Source organism: Lissotriton vulgaris, chromosome 2_1, assembly GCF_964263255.1.
Source record: "Lissotriton vulgaris chromosome 2_1, aLisVul1.2, whole genome shotgun sequence".
Taxonomy (NCBI): domain Eukaryota; kingdom Metazoa; phylum Chordata; class Amphibia; order Caudata; family Salamandridae; genus Lissotriton; species Lissotriton vulgaris.
This window is the reverse complement of record NC_141687.1, coordinates 401,597,005-401,615,042: the sequence shown is the minus strand read 5'-3', so window position 1 is coordinate 401,615,042 and position 18,038 is coordinate 401,597,005. Positions and strand designations below refer to the sequence as shown.

At 44.2% G+C, this 18,038-nt stretch overlaps 1 protein-coding gene across 2 annotated transcripts in view; it reads left to right on the top strand.

Annotated features, from left to right (window-relative positions):
* Nucleotides 1-18,038, top strand: part of ICA1L (islet cell autoantigen 1 like) — a 455,070-nt gene that overhangs the window by 357,101 nt on the left and 79,931 nt on the right. For both annotated transcript variants that reach the window (XM_086955269.1, XM_086955268.1), the window contains one exon: nt 16,181-16,414. In XM_086955269.1, coding sequence (XP_086811395.1) covers nt 16,181-16,414 — 234 coding nt within the window. The remainder of the gene's footprint in view (nt 1-16,180; nt 16,415-18,038) is intronic.

Genomic DNA, 18,038 nt, shown 5'->3' with positions numbered 1-18,038 from the left:
ACCTCTCCTGACCCTGAATTTGTCTGTACATTCGCCCGAAGGCCCGTACCGAACACTCGAGCTAAGCCTCTCGTACAAACGGGCCAGAAAATATATAATTTCCCTAGGTGCTCCCATTTCTAGCAAGGTAGTCCATAGTATGGCGTGATCCACCAGGTCAAAAGCGCTGCTCAGATCAGCGAAACAGAGGTAGAGTGAACCATTTTTTGCTCGGGTGTATTTCCCTATCAGGAGTTCCAGGTTTAAACATTGTTCAATGCAACCTCTTCCTTTCCTGAACCCATATTGGCAGTCTGTCATTATCTGATTAGACTCTGCCCACTCTTCTAATCGGACGAGGAGTACACGGCTCATAATCTTGACGGACGAATCCAGCAATGAAATTGGCCGGTAGTTTTTAACGTTTCCTCGGTCCCCTTTCTTGTGAATGGGAACTATTATTGATTCAGACCAGGTACACAGCGAACAGCAGCATTAAAAACTTTGACTAGTACTGGCCCCCAAGTCTCAGGTGCGGATTTATACACATCAACTGGAACACCGTCGGGTCCCTGGGCCTTTCCGCCCTTACTAGCCCTGATACTACTTAGAACCTCCTGTAAGGTGATATCTAGGCTAAGTACTGGCCAAGAGCAACTTATCGGCAACATTACCGTGTTGGGATTAAAAATGCCGGAGAAATGCTGTACCCATGATTCCTTACCTACGTTTGAGGTTAACACGGGGAATTTATCATCTTTTAAAAAGGGGCTGTTTACTACTGTCCAAAAAAGAGTACAATTTTTCGATACAGCCGCTAGATCAAATCTCTCCCAAGCTTCCTCTCGTAGTTCAGCTTTCCTTTGCTTAAGAGCTAAGTTATAGTCAGATCTGAGCTTAGCTACAACCGTTTTGTCTCTAGGTTTAGTGGATAATGCCTTTTTTAATGTCTTCAGGGCCACAGTACATGCATTATTGAACCAACCCCTGGCTTTATTGTTAATATTTCCAGCAGCCCTAGTAAACTTACCACTAATAAAAACATTGATTTTAGTAAAGTGAATAATACAGGCCTCCATATTTGACTTCTCATCAATAATTGATGTAATGTCATTTAAGCAGCATGAGATAATGCAATTAGAAGTTACTTCAGCTTTATCCCCTGCCCACCTTATTCTAAATCCGTTCGGCCTGTGTACATCAATGTTTGTGATAGGGCTACTATCTGGAATTATGCAGACTTTCCAAAACCTAGTTTCAATAACAAGACAGTTATGATCACTAACCATATAGTCTACAACCTTGACATCAGAGCTAAAATGAGCTAGTTCGGAAGACATGCAAATAAAATCAATTACAGTGTTCGCCCCCCTCCCTACAAAAGTTGGCAAGTTGGCAAGCTATCACCCTTCCCATCCTGCTCAATCTCTAGGACCTCCATATCATAGGCGAGTAGGAAGGAGTTCAAAGTTTCTCCATATGTATTGTGTGGGAAATGTGTAGCTGGCTCTCCAACACGGTTCAAAGTGCCACACAACTTTTGATTAGAGAGAGGGCAAACAGAAATGTTAAAATCTCCAACATATATGAACTCAAAAACTGTATTAGAAGCTTTCATCAATTGTTGATTGCGATGTCTAATTCTAAAATAACCATGTGTTTGCTAGCATCAAAAACATTATTATACATATTAATCAGTAGAATGTTTTTGTCTGCATCATCAGCTAACCACAGCAGTTGGGAATTATTGCCCACGGTGATATGCTCCTTCACCCTAATTCGCATTTTCACAGAAATCAGAATTAGCAAACCACCTTTGGCCCTCCCTGAGGTAGTTGCCACCGCTGGTAGCTCATATGCTACAAAACCATCAAGGCCCTTAAAGTTTAGACACCAGGTCTCTTGTAAACATAAGATATCAAATGTTCTGATTAGTTCTAGCCACCCTAATACTTCAAATTTAGAAGCTAGTCCTGCTATGTTCCAACTAGCAATATGGCAAGATGTTGATGCCCCCTCTAAGATATTGCAAGATGTACTCACAGACTTAAGCAGTGTACTACCTATAGTATTTGGGGACTGATTTAGGTCTACTCTTGCGGACGCTTCGGCAATCTCGTGTCTGACCTCTTGTCAATCGCAGTTATTAAGACCAGACAGGGCATCAAACCTGTTGTGTAATAGCAGGCTTGGTACTAGGGGAGAAGCCCAGCGGTTATGCATATTCAAGTTGTTATCCCATCCTAATGCTGGCGTTTTTGGTAGGGTTACATTTTGCTGTTCCCCATAAAAGAATTTTAATGTTAGGGGAACCACCGTACCTCTTCTACGCTGAGGCGGAAGAATATGCGTTAGGACATTTGGGAGTACTTCAGGGTGTGCAAATGTCACCGCCACACAATCCTCTTTAAATCTTTTGGGGCGATTCCCAATCCAGGGAACGCGTTTAACTGCTTTAATATCGTGCGCCAGTTGCTGTAACCCTCCAGGTGCTAACCTCATATTACCTGAGAGCCAATGGAGGGCCTTACCAGTCAGAGAGCTAGATGACTCGGTAATGCCGTCGTCCAAAAGGGGAACATTCGCTAACACCAGTACAACAGGTGAGGCTTCCTCAATAAACTGCAGTGGGTCTGTACCGTGAACTTGTGCTTGTGGTAAATTTACTATCAACGGACGCCCTTCTGCTGTTGTTACGTGTTGATTATCTTTTGGGGCCGGCATATGGACTTGATTAGTCAGCACACCAGATGTCCCTTCTCCAACTTGGTTAACCCCTTCGGTACTATTTCTTGTTGTTAATAAGGTATTAAGACTGCCTATTTCCTCCGTCAACTTTATTTGCACACCTCCAAGTCTGTTGTGTAATAGCAGGCTTGGTACTAGGGGAGAAGCCCAGCGGTTATGCATATTCAAGTTGTTATCCCATCCTAATGCTGGCGTTTTTGGTAGGGTTACATTTTGCTGTTCCCCATAAAAGAATTTTAATGTTAGGGGAACCACCGTACCTCTTCTACGCTGAGGCGGAAGAATATGCGTTAGGACATTTGAGAGTACTTCAGGGTGTGCAAATGTCACCGCCACACAATCCTCTTTAAATCTTTTGGGGCGATTCCCAATCCAGGGAACGCGTTTAACTGCTTTAATATCGTGCGCCAGTTGCTGTAACCCTCCAGGTGCTAACCTCATATTACCTGAGAGCCAATGGAGGGCCTTACCAGTCAGAGAGCTAGATGACTCGGTAATGCCGTCGTCCAAAAGGGGAACATTCGCTAACACCAGTACAACAGGTGAGGCTTCCTCAATAAACTGCAGTGGGTCTGTACCGTGAACTTGTGCTTGTGGTAAATTTACTATCAACGGACGCCCTTCTGCTGTTGTTACGTGTTGATTATCTTTTGGGGCCGGCATATGGACTTGATTAGTCAGCACACCAGATGTCCCTTCTCCAACTTGGTTAACCCCTTCGGTACTATTTCTTGTTGTTAATAAGGTATTAAGACTGCCTATTTCCTCCGTCAACTTTATTTGCACACCTCCAAGTCTTTTTACTTCAGCCTGCAATTTATCGATTTTAGAGATCAGAGGTTTCACAATTTCATTAAGTTTACCCTCTACAACCTCAAGCAGTTTACTAAACATTTCGTCATCTCCTCTGTTTCTTAAAGTCCCTTCCCCTACAGCCTTTTGGGGAGCTCTCGAGGAGCCTGGGGATAATGTTCTTTTCCTTTTCACTCTTGGCCTCGGACCGCCCTGTTTCCGCTGATTCTTCACACAGGTGCGCACAGGCCGGGGTGTGTGCTCAATCGGTGGAAAATCGTCCTCCACAGGACCAGTTACAGTTTCTGGGTCTGAATCTATAACATTGTCAGTGTCTACATCCAGAATAACAGGGGATGGTAACGTGGTCAATGGCTGGCTACCAGACTCAATAATAGGTGATGCATTTGATGAAACCCTGGTTTCCACCAACACGAAAGGGCTATCGTCAGTTGACAGAGGTATAGTAGGGCTTAACCTGCGCAAATCTGGTGACTGGCTTAGCCCAAGTGATTCCCTCCTTTGTTCGTTTATTTTCTTTACTGTTTGCACAACATAGTTATCCATGGTGTTTGCGGGCAGAGCAGCAGGTTTCTTTTTGGACATCATCTGTATATAACGCAGTTAACAAACAACACAGGGACGACAACAGAGTCTTACTTGTAGGAGCGTCTCTGAAGGAACAGGGGGTTGGGCCCTGCCCCTGCCTCTTCCTGCCGATGAGGGCCGTAGAGGGCCCGCCCTTTGCCCGGGCTTCGCCCCGGGCGTCCCGCTCGCGTCCCGCGACGCGGGGGTGCTCCTCCTTTTAAGCGTCTTCCTTAGCGCTCACAGGGCGCTGCCGCGTCACTCTGACGCGCCGCCGCGGTGCCTGCCGGGATTTGCAGTCTCCCGGAGCGGCGGCGCGGAGTCCGGTGTTCCTTGACTCTTGGCGGCGGTGGCGGCGGTGTGGGCAATGTCCTCTGCCTTCCTTCCTCTGTGGCCGTGAGAGGTAAGTGCAACTGACTCTCGGCGATGGCGGCGGTTTTGTTGTGGTCTCCCCATCAGCAGTCATTGTATTTGGTCATTTTGAATTAATTCCTAATATTTATATAAAATACACTTATAAACACAAGAGTTGAGGCAAAGAACCTGCACCTGTTATGGCCTGTGACTTACAAATATTACAAATATTACGATGGTGCTCGAGAAACCAAGGAACACAACCCTATCTGTTCCTTTAAGCACAAAGTCCAAATACAAAACACAGAATGTGGCATCAGCACCCATCAAGAAGTGTTTTCCATAATATTTAGTGCCCTTCAATCAATAATCATTTTTGAGACGCGTTTCGTCTCAAAAATGAGACTTCTTCAGGGCTCAAAAACCTGTCTTTGTGAAGAACGTTGGCTGACCGTGCTTCTCAGGTTACCATGCCGTTTTTTGGTCCCTTCTGAATACTCCTCTGAATTGACAGACCATCCCAAAATATGCTTGAACTAAAGAAACTTTCCTGCTCACACTAAACTTCACAAAGACAGGTTTTTGAGCCCTGAAGAAGTCTCATTTTTGAGACGAAACGCGTTCCATCCCAAAATATGCTTGAACTAAAGAAACTTTCCTGCTCACACTAAACTTCACAAAGACAGGTTTTTGAGCCCTGAAGAAGTCTCATTTTTTAGACGAAACGCGTTGGCTAAAAAAGAGGCTAGAAAAGAAAATCTGCTGTGATATTGGATCGTTTTTCTACTGTTGAAAACCCTAATAAAGAATTGAAAGCATACTACTATCAAGTTCGGACCTGTTCATTTGAAATGGATTCTTATTATTGATTGAAGGACACTAAATATTATGGAGAACACTTCTTGATGGGTGCTGATTCCACATTCTGTGTACCTAATATTTATATATATAAACCTTCACATCCTCTAATGTTCTACATAGGATCTTTGTTAGTAATAGCTCGTAGATATTGTAATCCTCTCTTGTGTTGTTCCAGAGTCGTACTTCCTACTTTATACCACACAGGCAGTCTAGAATATATACAGCATATCACCTCTTACTCTGTTCATTAATGTGTTATGATAATCTGAAGGGTTCATCCTCTGTTTGCACTTTTGCATTTTAGTTCAAAGTTGAAAGCCTTGTTTACCTTGTAGCCAATTTCTGTTCTTTCTCTTTGCTATATATTCACTCTTTACTAGTTCATCTCATTGAGAGGGTGCTCTTCTAAATCTGATAATCTGTTTTCTGGCGAGAAATATGCCTACAATAGGGTCTTATCTTACCACATTCCAATGTTTATTCAGAATCTTTCTCACCGGCATACCCTCCTTACTAAAATCTGTGATAAATCTCATATCCAATTCCGTGTTCATCCTTAAATCTTTGGTCTCATAAGGAACTTCCCCCATTCACAAATGTAGATTTTTCAGTAGCTATCTTGGTCTTGCCTATGGTGCATATACAATACAAATTCAATTCAATGAATTAGAGTTAACTGTGTTAGCTAGGAGTGAAACAGGTGCCCATTACTGTCCCAATTAACTCTCAGTAGAGTTTGTTAGTTAAAAACCTCCAACATAATTGAATCATTTTAAGTAGCATACCAGTATGTTCAAAGTATTTAAGGGGTCTAGAGCAAAGAAGGTATTCACAGGCTTTTAGACCATCACTAGGGCGTATTCTAGTATATAAAAGGAGGTCAAGGCAGGAATTGCCATGGTGTAATTCGATTTCCATCTGACGTCAGATGCATCTTAAAAATCTCTTGAATCCTTAATATAGGAGGCTAAGGTCCCAAAAAAAAGGTCTTAAAACAGAATCTATGTACCTCTAAGTATTATCAAACAGACAGTCATTCAGAGCAATGTTAGTACTCCATGGTGGATCAATAACACTTTTATACACCATGGTCAGTATATAGAACACAAGCGGTCTGTGATGTTACTTTCCCAGAAACAGTTATTCTTCACACTCTATTGGGTCTCTCACATAGCATGATTAAAGGTATGTGAAGACCTTTGGTTTACTTCAGATTTTCTTGTCTAAATATCACACTGTGACATTCATTATCTCCTAATTGCATCGATATGTCTCTCACATAAGAATCTTCGGAGCAGACTACCACATTACCACCTTTGTCATAGGTTTCAGAATCATACCTTTAAGCCCTCAATGCGATTAGAGTCAGAAAGCCTCTGACCGCAGTTCAGAGGCTTTCTGAGCTTCATTGCAGTTTCAGTATCGACTGCCGCATTACAATACAGGCGATCAAAAGTGAAAGCGCACAGTCAATCGGGCTGGATTCCTCCAGGCTCAAGGAGCCCTTCTGCCATTTGGAGACCGGCCTATAATTCATATGGACAGCATTTCTGCTGTAGGGATTAAGATGTCAGTGTCCGACATGGAAAGTCTGTCGGAAAGCAACTTTGGGGGACCGTGACCGGGCCCCCTTCATCCTGTGGCCTCTGGTTAGGGGTCCGGGGGGCACCTATGGTGCCCCCCTGTTAATCCCTGCACTGCGTCGCAAGCACATTGAGGTGCCTGAGATGCGGTGCAGGGATGACCAGATTCTCCCATTTGTCTATGGGAGCTTGTCCTATGGCAGGCGCACCTCCTCCACAAGCCATAGCAAACAGTGCTCCGCTTTCAGCAAGCGAGAGCCTTTTGCTCTCACTTGCTTAAAGCGGAGCACACTTTGTTTTTACATACAAGGAGCTGCTTGTTAGCAGCTCCCTATGTGTATAAGCAATGCCGGCTCCCGCAGGAGCCAGGGAGCCATGAGGGACCATGTGGGCCTTCAGGCTCCCCTGTGGTCCCCATCTTTGGTGAGTGGGTACCCTGAGTGGGACCAGGCACCCACATTAAAGGACAGGCCCGGGCATGGGGTCACCGGAGCCAAAATCGACCCGGGAGGGGGCCATTTGGTTCCCTCCCTTCTTTTTTTAATTTTATTAGCATTTTCCAAAATTATAAAAAGGTCATACAGTTCAAATCGTTACAGCAGTGTATTCAGAATATTCTTTTTCTAGGACAAGACTTGCTTATAGTATCATACTTACATTGTTGGAGCATGTTACATGTTCTAGACACAAATAACGTTTTACTAATTATATAAACCTTAACAATGTATTCCCCTCCCCTCCAGGATCGTGTTAGTTGTGCCATGTCACTTCTGGGTTCTAAAAGTCAGACCACTATCTAGTGGGTCTATGGATCTGCACCATTCTCAGGTGCTGGGGAACTTCCGTGTGTTGCTATTGTCTCTGAACCGTCTTGATCTGCCTGTGTCTCATCTGTATCTTCCGAAGGAAGGTCATCTTTCTCAGTTATGTCTGTTATAATGGTCTACCAATCCTTCGCATCTTCTTCCAGTTTATCATCCCTTCTGACTCTTTTCATTCGGATTAGCTCTGCAGTTGCCCACAGGGGTGTGGAATGTAATAAAATATCTACTTGTCCATGGGGCAGGTTGCTTCATAAATCTTATTGTCCTGTTACAAAATCCACTTGTCCCTTTTGTACCGTGTAACGCGTCAACAAATTATGGCACCATTATTATTATTATTTAAGAGCTCCGATTTATGCAAAGGCTTTTTCCATAGTAGGGTTTGAATACTAGCAATTCCCTTATGTTGCCACGTTTCCGCCGATCTACATACTGGGGCTAAAGGTAATGGTAAGCAACTGTTCCAGGGTTGGAATGCCGTTTTCCATCTGTTCAAACCAACTACTTGCATGGATTTTCACCAACTCTTCTCTAATCTTTTGCCATACAGAGAAAGGTTGAAAATGTACTCCTTACAATTGCAGACATAAAACTTCTTCCAGGATTGGGAAAAAGTGGTTGGAGAGAAAGTGAACTAGCAAAGACTTTCGCATGAGCAAATCTACACCTGCATATTTGCTCATGTTAAAATGCAGTTCACAAATATTTTATATGAGTACTATTTCTTGGCCTACTTTTGTTAAGTCTTGTGAATTCACGAAAGTTGTATATCTGCACTTAATGCAAAGACATGGGTGCACTTTTGAGACTTTCTTTAATAATTGGGCCCTTAATTAGGTCTGGCATTAACCTGGACCTTTTGTGTTCATTAAAATTCTGTCTCTCGCTCTCGCTCTGTCTGTCGGCTAGCTTTACTGTGAGTGACAGCATTCTGTCCTTTCACAAGGAGCATATTGACACAGTCTTTTGTTCAGTGCCAGAAACTACTGTGGCAATGTGTGCTTTTTTAGACCAGAACAATTTTTACTTTTGTCAATGTTTGTTAAAATGGTGAGGGCCCAGAAGCTCCCACAGTAATAAGGTTTTGACAAACATGCCAAAACAAGTCAAGCATTGACAAAACCAAAAGTCTGGCCAACAATTTCAGACCTACTGGATTTACCAATGCTAGTTTGTTTTTATGTTTCCCATAATCCTATTAAAACTGGTTACACTGATTTGCCATTAAGAATGTTTTTGGGAAATGCTATCATACACATTTTACTAAATGATGCTGCAAAGAAATGGTATGTAAAATTTTACAGTAGTTTAGCAACATGTTTTTGCCTTTTTTTGTGAATATTTTATTTTGAAAGCAAAGAATCATAAATCTCGCTTTCAAGCTTCTGCAAATATTGGCATCTAATCAGGGAGCATTCTGGGAGCATTATACTTAGCCTCATATTGCTAAACATTAAAAACGTGTGTACACATTTTTATACTGGAACCACCATCAGTAGTGCATTCTGAGCTGACACCATTTAATTAGAGCGCTCACGCTAATAATAAAGGCTTTCTGAACCATATATACAAGTTTGAACAGCATTAACACATGGACACAAATATTACCTTAACTGCAGACAATGCCCTTCCTTGATCCATAATGTGGTACTGCAAACTGGCAGCCAACGGGTTTGTTCTGTAGGGGATTGGGCCTGCTTGTCCAAAGATAAAATACTAATGAAAACTTGTTGCCCTTGACCCCAAACAATATGTCCCAGGCATCAGTCTATAGAAATTCCACATCCCTGGCAGTAGCCCCAGCTGTAGGAATTTCCTAATGAGTTTTTTAGCTTTGGGTTTGGGGAGAAGTCCCAGTATCACCTCCTTGACAGTGTGTGAGATCGTCCAGTCGGTAGTATTTGTTAAGGTGTGACCAAGCACTCAACTGAAAACCAGGAGCATCTGCAGGGGCGATGCTAGATCTCCAACCCTTCCGGAACACCTCCCAGAGCTGCTGATGTAACAGAAGCCTTGGCAGGTGTCCCAAAGGGGAAGGGGAATGGACAGAGAAAGAAACAAGAGATAGAAGACACCGCACAGCTCCTTCACCTGGACCAGCCGCGGTTTATTTGGAACTCGTGAGAAGAGGTTATCTTCTATTGCCTATAACAACAAAAAGAATAATGTAATTGCTACCTCTCAAAACCTATTCGCAAATCTGCAATAAACTACACTAGAAGTACCTTCTATTCTTAGGAGTCGAAGCCTGGTTACACTCTGTTGATTGTATGAACTGTCTCTGGACCTTTTCTTACTAAACACAGTGCTAATAGAAAAGAAAGAATTAGCCATTATCAACATAGAGATATTATTACACATATTCTGCCATTATACTTGAGGCTTACCTTTGATAGTCATATTGACTAACTAAAATATCACAGAATGTGTTTATTCTTCTCACACAAATATGAATTCTAAACGGGAACACACTTCCTTCGTGCTTCGTGTTGCAATACTAATAAATAGCAGGGTCTAACAATAAGGACAAAAGGGTTAACAGGTTTCTACCTTTTACCCTGACAAACGGGCTTCCAAAGTCATAAAAAACTAAAGTACACTTAGCTGACGTGACGTTATTCAAGTCCTGGGGAATGTTCTGCGAAGGATCCAACTGCTGCACGCAGGAGAGAGAACAGGAACAGAACACAAAGCCAAGCGTAGTTGGTAAAAGGGTGTGGCTATTTATAGGGACAGCAAGGCGTCGTCATGCCTCTGTACACAGTACACGAAGGCTCATTTGCATGCGCACCGAACAGCCAGCATCGGAAGCCTAATCTCACGCGCAAGGAAAGGCAGCTTTGAGCTATGCTTTAAAGACAACAGTCTGAAACTAAATTCATACAAAAACAGAACCTGGTAGTAGACTTGGTTCCCCAAGTGACACACCACTAAGCATTGGCAACCACAAGAATGGTGACCAGAGGCTTCAAATGAAATAACGCCAAGCATTGATACATGTAAAAACAACAAGGCTACAGTATGACTACCGGGCATTAACAGGGGAACGTATGGAGACATGATTAAGGGTAGTACCATATGAGTGTAGGCAAATCAGACAGCCTACGTTAGTGGTGGGGCAATTCCTGACAGTATTCTGCGTAAGCAGTCTATCACTTTCCCCCAGTAAGGTGCCAGCTCCGGGCAGTCCCATATTATGTGCAGAAAGTGAGCATCTGTAAGTCTACATTTTGGACAGTGGGTGGATCTGTCCAGGTATATTTTATGGAGCACCCGTGGGATCAGATAGGTTTGGTGTACAATGTTAGATTGTGTAAGTTTGAATCTAGCGTGGGAGCTAATTTGTTTGACCCCCTTGTGCACCTTCTTCCATTCTGCCCTGTTAGGTGTTCATATGGTATAGCGTCCCATTTAGTGTGAACTAGCAGCCCGCCCCAGCGTTGCCTGGGTAAGAAGGGGGCTGGGGGCAGCATTTCAGGCTTACCCGTCCCTCAGCCCGTCTCTCGGCCCGTCTCTCGGCCCGTTCCTCCGCCCGTCCCTCAGCCCATTCCTCCGCCCATCCCTCGGCCCGTCCCTCCAGGTTCACTTACCTTACTCGCCGCTCCTCCTCGCACTGCTGATTTTACCGCTCCACTGCTCCTCCGCTTCTCGCTGGTCACGTCCCTCAGCCCGTCCCTCCAGGTTCACATACCTTACTCGCAGCTCCTCCTCGCGCTGCTTCTCGCTGGTCATTACCGCTTGTCCGCCGCTCCTCCCCGCCTGTCCGCAGCTCCTCCCCGCGATCATGTCCTCAAAATTCCTGTTGCTCCTGAACGCCGCTCCTCCCCGCGCTCTCGATGTCATGACGCAGACGTCGTGGCCGGCGCTTCTTTCAGGGGACTACTTTGTTTTTAAAGTTAATTTTTTTAATTTACGTTTTATTTTAATTTTATGTAGCCTATGTCCATCTACACACCCTGAGAATTTCAAGGATGTATCGGGTGTGTGGATTGGCGCTGTGGTTCCCGAGTTTACCTTGCCAAAAGAGTTGAGTTCTCTCTTTATATTAGTAGTATAGATTGGGAGGGGAGGGGACCGGTGGGAAGATCCTCTCTAAGCGCTTTGTAAATATGTGAGACCAGTCTACGTCCTTCCGCTACGGTGGTTATTGCCTTTAGGTTTGCCATGGTGCACGGTTCTTACGGGAATGTCGGCCACAGCCTGTGGGCCACCGCAGAGATTTTTGCGTATTGCAGGTATTGCCCTCTGCCCAGCTCACACTTGTTCTCCGCTTCCACCCTTGTTAGGCAGCATATGAATCTCCCATTGTGCGGTAACCCCCCTCTGTCCATTTAGTGATTGACATAGTTTGTCCTATCCTTTTAGAGGGCTGTACAACCCATAGTGGGGCATCAGGGGCAAACGGTTCTCTTTTCACAACTTTTTTTCATTGCAGCTTCCCAGGTTGCTTCTACATGCTGAATAATGTATGGGATTTGTTCAGGCACTCCAGACCCCATCATGAGTAATTCCAGGAGCGAGACCCCTTGGTGCATGCCCGATAATAACCGTTTCTACCAATTATCTAGGGCACCGCATGCTGGACCTGCTGAACCATGTTATATAATTCCTGGCGGGGCGCCCTCAAGCCCTCCCTGTTCCTATTTCCTCTGCAAGATGTCCAATTTTATTTGTTTCCTTTTTGATCCCCACAATAGGTCTACCAATTGGCGCTCCAAATGTTGGAAGTACCTGTGTGGTATTCGGTGGAGTGAATTTTGTATGACATGCAGGCAGCATGGTAAGATCACCATTTTCGTCAGTGCCACTTTATCCATCAGTGACAGCGGGAGCTGCTTCCAGGAGGCTATCAATTTTTTGAGCTTTTCACGCATCTCCCCATATTACTCTCCAAATAGGCTGCTTGTGTGTGCACCAGTTTAATCCCCAGGTATTGCACCTCATCTCTGACCCAATGCATTCCCACCTGGGGTAACTCGTTCTCTCCATTTCCAGCCAGGCCTCCCATGGGGAAAAGCTTAGATTTCCATGGATTGAGGCGTAGTCCCGACACCTCCTCGAATCTTGTCAGCTCCTTAATAAGCACAGGTACTACTTCTTCAGGATGCCGGAAGTATACAAGCATGTCATCGGCGTACATAGACACCACATGGTTAGTGCCACCCAGCTGGATACCCCACCCCTCCATCCCATTTCTGAGGGTAATACCCAAGGTCTCCATCGCGATGGCGAATAAGAGTGGGGACAGGTTCCCTTCCTTGTTTGATCAATATTTAAAGTTTAAAAAAAGACGGGTCCTGGGGGACAGAGGGCCCAAGTCGGCCCAGGGAAGGAGAGCTAGGCAGCCCTCCTTTTTAAAAACGATTAAAAAATGTTTTTAAACTCCGGCAGGACGCCAGAGGCTATGCTCCCTTTACCACCACACTGCAAACGCAGTGGTGGTTGGGGAATGAAGTCCCCTTGAATGCTGAGGATCTTTGGGGGTCAACAAGTCCTCCTGTTACATCCAATAAGTCCTAGACTGCTAGTTTTCTGAAAGTACTTGGCGGTCACACCCCCTTTCTTCACCACTCTGCAAACATGCCTCCTGGCGCGCTTCTGGTTGGGTAATGAATTCCACTTTACTCCTTGGGGCCTCAGGACTAAAGTGGACTTCTTCCCCCAACCAGTAGTGCGCCAGGAGGCACGTTTGCAAAGTGGTGGAGCAAGAGGCTGGTCCCTCTGATGACCTCTCAGCCAACCAGCTGTGTGGGTATTATTGGAGGTAACTGGAAGAGTAATTGGACCCCAGCGGGCCTCTTGGACGGTATCATTGGCTGGGCAGTCACCTCTCTGCACTCACAAATGATATTTCGGCAGATCCTTTCACTGGCAGTCTGAATAGCCTTCACCAAAATGGTACTACTTATGCAAATCCTATACTACTTTTCCAACCAACCCATATACCTTCCTAAACCATTTTATCGCTTCCTTGAACACACAACCGGTTATTTTATATGGCATGTACAGGTGGCACCAGCTATCCTCTACCTCCCCTCTGGGCCGCCCCAATTGCCTCTCTCCCACATATTACACTCATTCCACCTGACCTCTTAGATGCAACTATATAGCAAGCTCATATCACGAGTGGCAGGTTGCTGCCTCCGCAGAATCCTATGGCTCACTAGGCAGGGAACTCCCTATGCACTGGCACTGCCTCTCCAGTGGTGATTACTCAGCACAAACTGGGTCCCTGGCAAAACGCAGGAACCAATACCTTGGAGGACCTGTACAGAGACGGCACAATCCTCCCTGAGGAGGAACTATTAGGTGATTGTCCTCCCCAGGGACATTATTTGTTATACAACTCCACCATACAATCCCAGGGGATATGCTGGGATAACATGCAGCAGGAACCGGTCATGCACCTCATAGTTCAATAACTACATGTGGTGGGGAGGGTCACCACCTAACAAAATGGCTAGCTGACTCCCTGCGAGCACATGCCGCCACACCGCAAACTAAACTGCGGCAATATTGTGACAATGACCTGGGCCGACCCTGTACTGATAAAGAGTGGCAAAACATTCGGGCATATCCCACAGTGGTGTCCCGTAATGCCCGTTTTCGGCTAATCCAACACTATGTAATACATAGAGCCTACCTCACACCTCATAAAATGAACCTTCATTTCAACCGAACGGACACAGACTGCCCCCTCTGCCACACAACTGATGCCAACTTCCTACACATGTTCTAGAGTTGTATATCCATATCAGAAGACTGGCAGGGTATCAAATCTACCCTTCAATGTTGCACGGGATATCAAACAGTACTTACATGGGAGGTTGCATGCTGGACCTGATAAAACGTACCAAAAAAACCCAAAGCAGTAACACGGTTCATGGACCTTGCCCTTCTCCTTGTCAAATGCCAAATCACTCACAGGTGAAGGGTGCTATAACTCCTTGCCCTTTCTACCTAGGATTCTCTGTGGAGTCCTGGGCACAAGTCAAAAGTCAGGTATTACACTGCAAAGATGCCAAGGGACTATGTAAGTACCCATTGGCGACGGGCTGGGATGCACTCATGGGGGCGCTGCACAACTTACAGAGTGCCACTGACTGCCCCCACACTTCATGATGATGTTCGTCTCTGGCTGATCTCAGGGCTGGCCTGACAGTTCTAGGTCAACCAGGAACACACTATACACACCTTCGACCCACCCAATGAATTTACCAGAGCATTGGTACTGCACTGTTGATCCTACCACAAAGTGGAGGTGCGAGCTGGTTGTGACAAAGTTGTTACAAAAACGTTTCTCTTTTGGCAGATGAATAGTCACTCTAATCCTCCCCTTAGGTTTAGCTACGCCAAATGCACTGTCAATAGAACTTGTAACTGTACCTTTAAAAAACCCACTCTGGCATTTTAACAGCGGTATACACACTATGCTATATTTATATCAACATAGTCTCTCTGACAAGTAATGATGCAAAGTTGAGTGTTATGATAAATGTTATGAAATCTACTTGTAAAATGCACAATAAAAAAGTTTCAAAAAATGACATTTCTAAACCCTCAAAAAGCTGTAAACAGTAGAGTGATTACTACAGGCATTATCATTTGGGCAACATACAATATTCACACTCACTCTTCTAGCCATAGTGGCTCATATGTATTCCAGTGAGGTAACAAACCTTCTCCTGCACCATTGGAAAAGGTACTTCTGTTCTTCTTGGTGATTTAAACCAAGAAATTCTGTACACCTACTCTGGCCTGCCAGCTCAACAAACGAGTGGGCAGCTACATGCTCCAAACAAATATAAGATCAGTTGTCCTACTCCTCATTGCTCACTCATATTGGTTACAAAACAGTTGTCCTACTCATATTGGTTACAAAACACCTTCATCGATGACATGGAAGGATTCTGGCATCATTTTCCTTTTTCAGGTTCATAGGGCTGTCCTCCAATAGAAATAATACTGGAGAAGGGTACCTACTCTCTTACTACTAACCTAACAACTGTGTGAGGAACTGTCAGAATGTAATGGAAAATATGTTCCATTTCTTTACAGAGAGCTAGGAACTGGAGCAAATGCTTCAGTCGTTTAGTGCTATGCAACAAGCCTGTGAGTAAATGTATGTGCATCCAGGTGGAAAGGGTTCGAATAGGAACTTGGGAATGCCCACAAATGTACAAGGTTGTAGGCATTCCCAAACCTACAAGGCCATTACCGTCTTGTTACAACAAAGTTGGCTGACAGACCTGAAGTGGCTAGGACAGTGCAGGACTGACAATAGACAGGAAGAGATCGGGAGACAGTCCTGGCTTTGCAAAATACTTTGATTGGCACCATGGTTTTTAAGCTATGGGGTCCCTGGCTACACAGTAAGGTTGATCTGGTGCATCCTTGGGTGTTAGTATTTTGCCGACTTGGTGCTCTTTTCTGATGGTTCCTCTCACCCCACAGCCCAAAAGGACCTGCTATTGGAGACCCTCGAAGGAGACGACTTTGAGAAAGAGTTCTCTTTTCTGAATGTCCTAACTCCAAATCCAGCTGGAAGTGGAGACAGCGAATACCAGAAAATGTTTGACAGTCTTGCTGCCAGCCCATCATCAGAAGACCCTGGAGTAGCTGCTTCATCAGGCTTTCTACCGTCCCACCTTCTTGATCTGCGACTTTCCAATGCCAGCAGCTTCAGCAGTAAGTATACAAAGAGTTCTGGAAAAATATCAGCTTTTTGGGGGTGAGGAGCAGAGTGGGAGGCGGAGCGAGTATTCTCAGATCTTTAAGCTGAAGTATTTGGCCTTAAGAAAGTTGTATAAATGCAATGTTCATTTTCGCTTTCATTTGGTGATTGCGTTGGTTAAAAGAAAGATGATTAATCACTGTCTAAATCAGAATACAAGCCATTTAAAAAGAGTGGCTTTTGTTGCATCATATGAATATTACAATAAAATTGTGTTCATAGCTATATTATAGCAAAAATATAAATACTATTTCTTAACAATACGACCATACGAGGCACCTTTTCAAATACGTGATTTTCTTATTAGCTCGAAATTTTACCATTTATATTCAGGATGGAATTGCATCCATAGGCTTGTTTTTTAAAAGCTATAACATGTTCTCTTGTGGGTGAAGGTTTTATGTTTTCTTTATTTTTTCCTGGATATTGTTACAAACAAAAATAAATGTAGACAATTATTTCTCCTCTCACTTGCTCCATTTGATTCAGTGTGCTCTTACCTCATATCCTTATATTGAATGTAGATGGCAGTATGAGATACCACATCCTACAATCATTAGACCTACATAATTTTTTATAGTATTTTGGACTCCTTGGATTCCCTGGCAGTGTCATGTTCTGCTGGTTTGCAGTAAATCACAAACTGTCTCAAGCCATATGGAGAAGTTCAGCCTTTCCCTCTCATCTCTTTCTGTACTCATTCCGTTAACAGCTGTCAATACCTTTAATGTATTATTGTCTTGCTGCAAAGCTGACATTACTGAAAATGAGGTTGTGGCCTATCTAAAGACTACTGAATACCTGGTAAGAGATGCCGTGGAAAAGGGCTGCTGCACACGTCTGACTGTTTGCGAGGAACACTAATTGTACAGGAGTAGACCAGTGGCTTTCCCATTTTGAAACAATTTATGGGTCTAATGTTACAGTGGTTGCTCCCGCTAGCGTAGAAGCTGATACGGTTTTTAGGTCTCGCCTTGGCACGGTGACATGGTAGGAGTACTATTGATCAGTGCCTTAACTTACATTTATTACTAGGTAAACATACCATAGCCAAAGAAGAAACTTTACAGTTTGCCTTTTTGAACCTCTCCTCAGCTTTTGATCTGGTTAACAGATCAAAGTTGTGGTCCATTCTGCTGAATATTGGCATTGACCCAAGTTTAGTCTATTTCCTGGCGGATATATTCCGGGATCTCTCAGCTACAGTTAGGGTTACCCAGGATGGGAAATGCACAAGGCACTTTAAATCTGGTAGAGATGCATTTTGGCGCCACTACTTTTTACACATTATATTAATAATTTAGAAAAGTTTTTAGGTTTGGCAAGTTTGGACATTCCTCGAGTAGGAGAAAGGGGTATTCCTGTTCTCCTATACGCGGATGATGCTGTGTTATTAGCCCGTACAGCCATAGGCAATCGAAGGCTGTTGGATGCCTTTGGCGCCTATATGATGTCCTTGGACTTAATAGTGAACATAGCAAAATCCCACGTTATGTTTATGGGTTGAAGAAACAGAAAAGTAAAATCCTTTTATTGCAATGGAGCTGAGGTGTCTAGGGTGTCCTCTTTTACCTATCT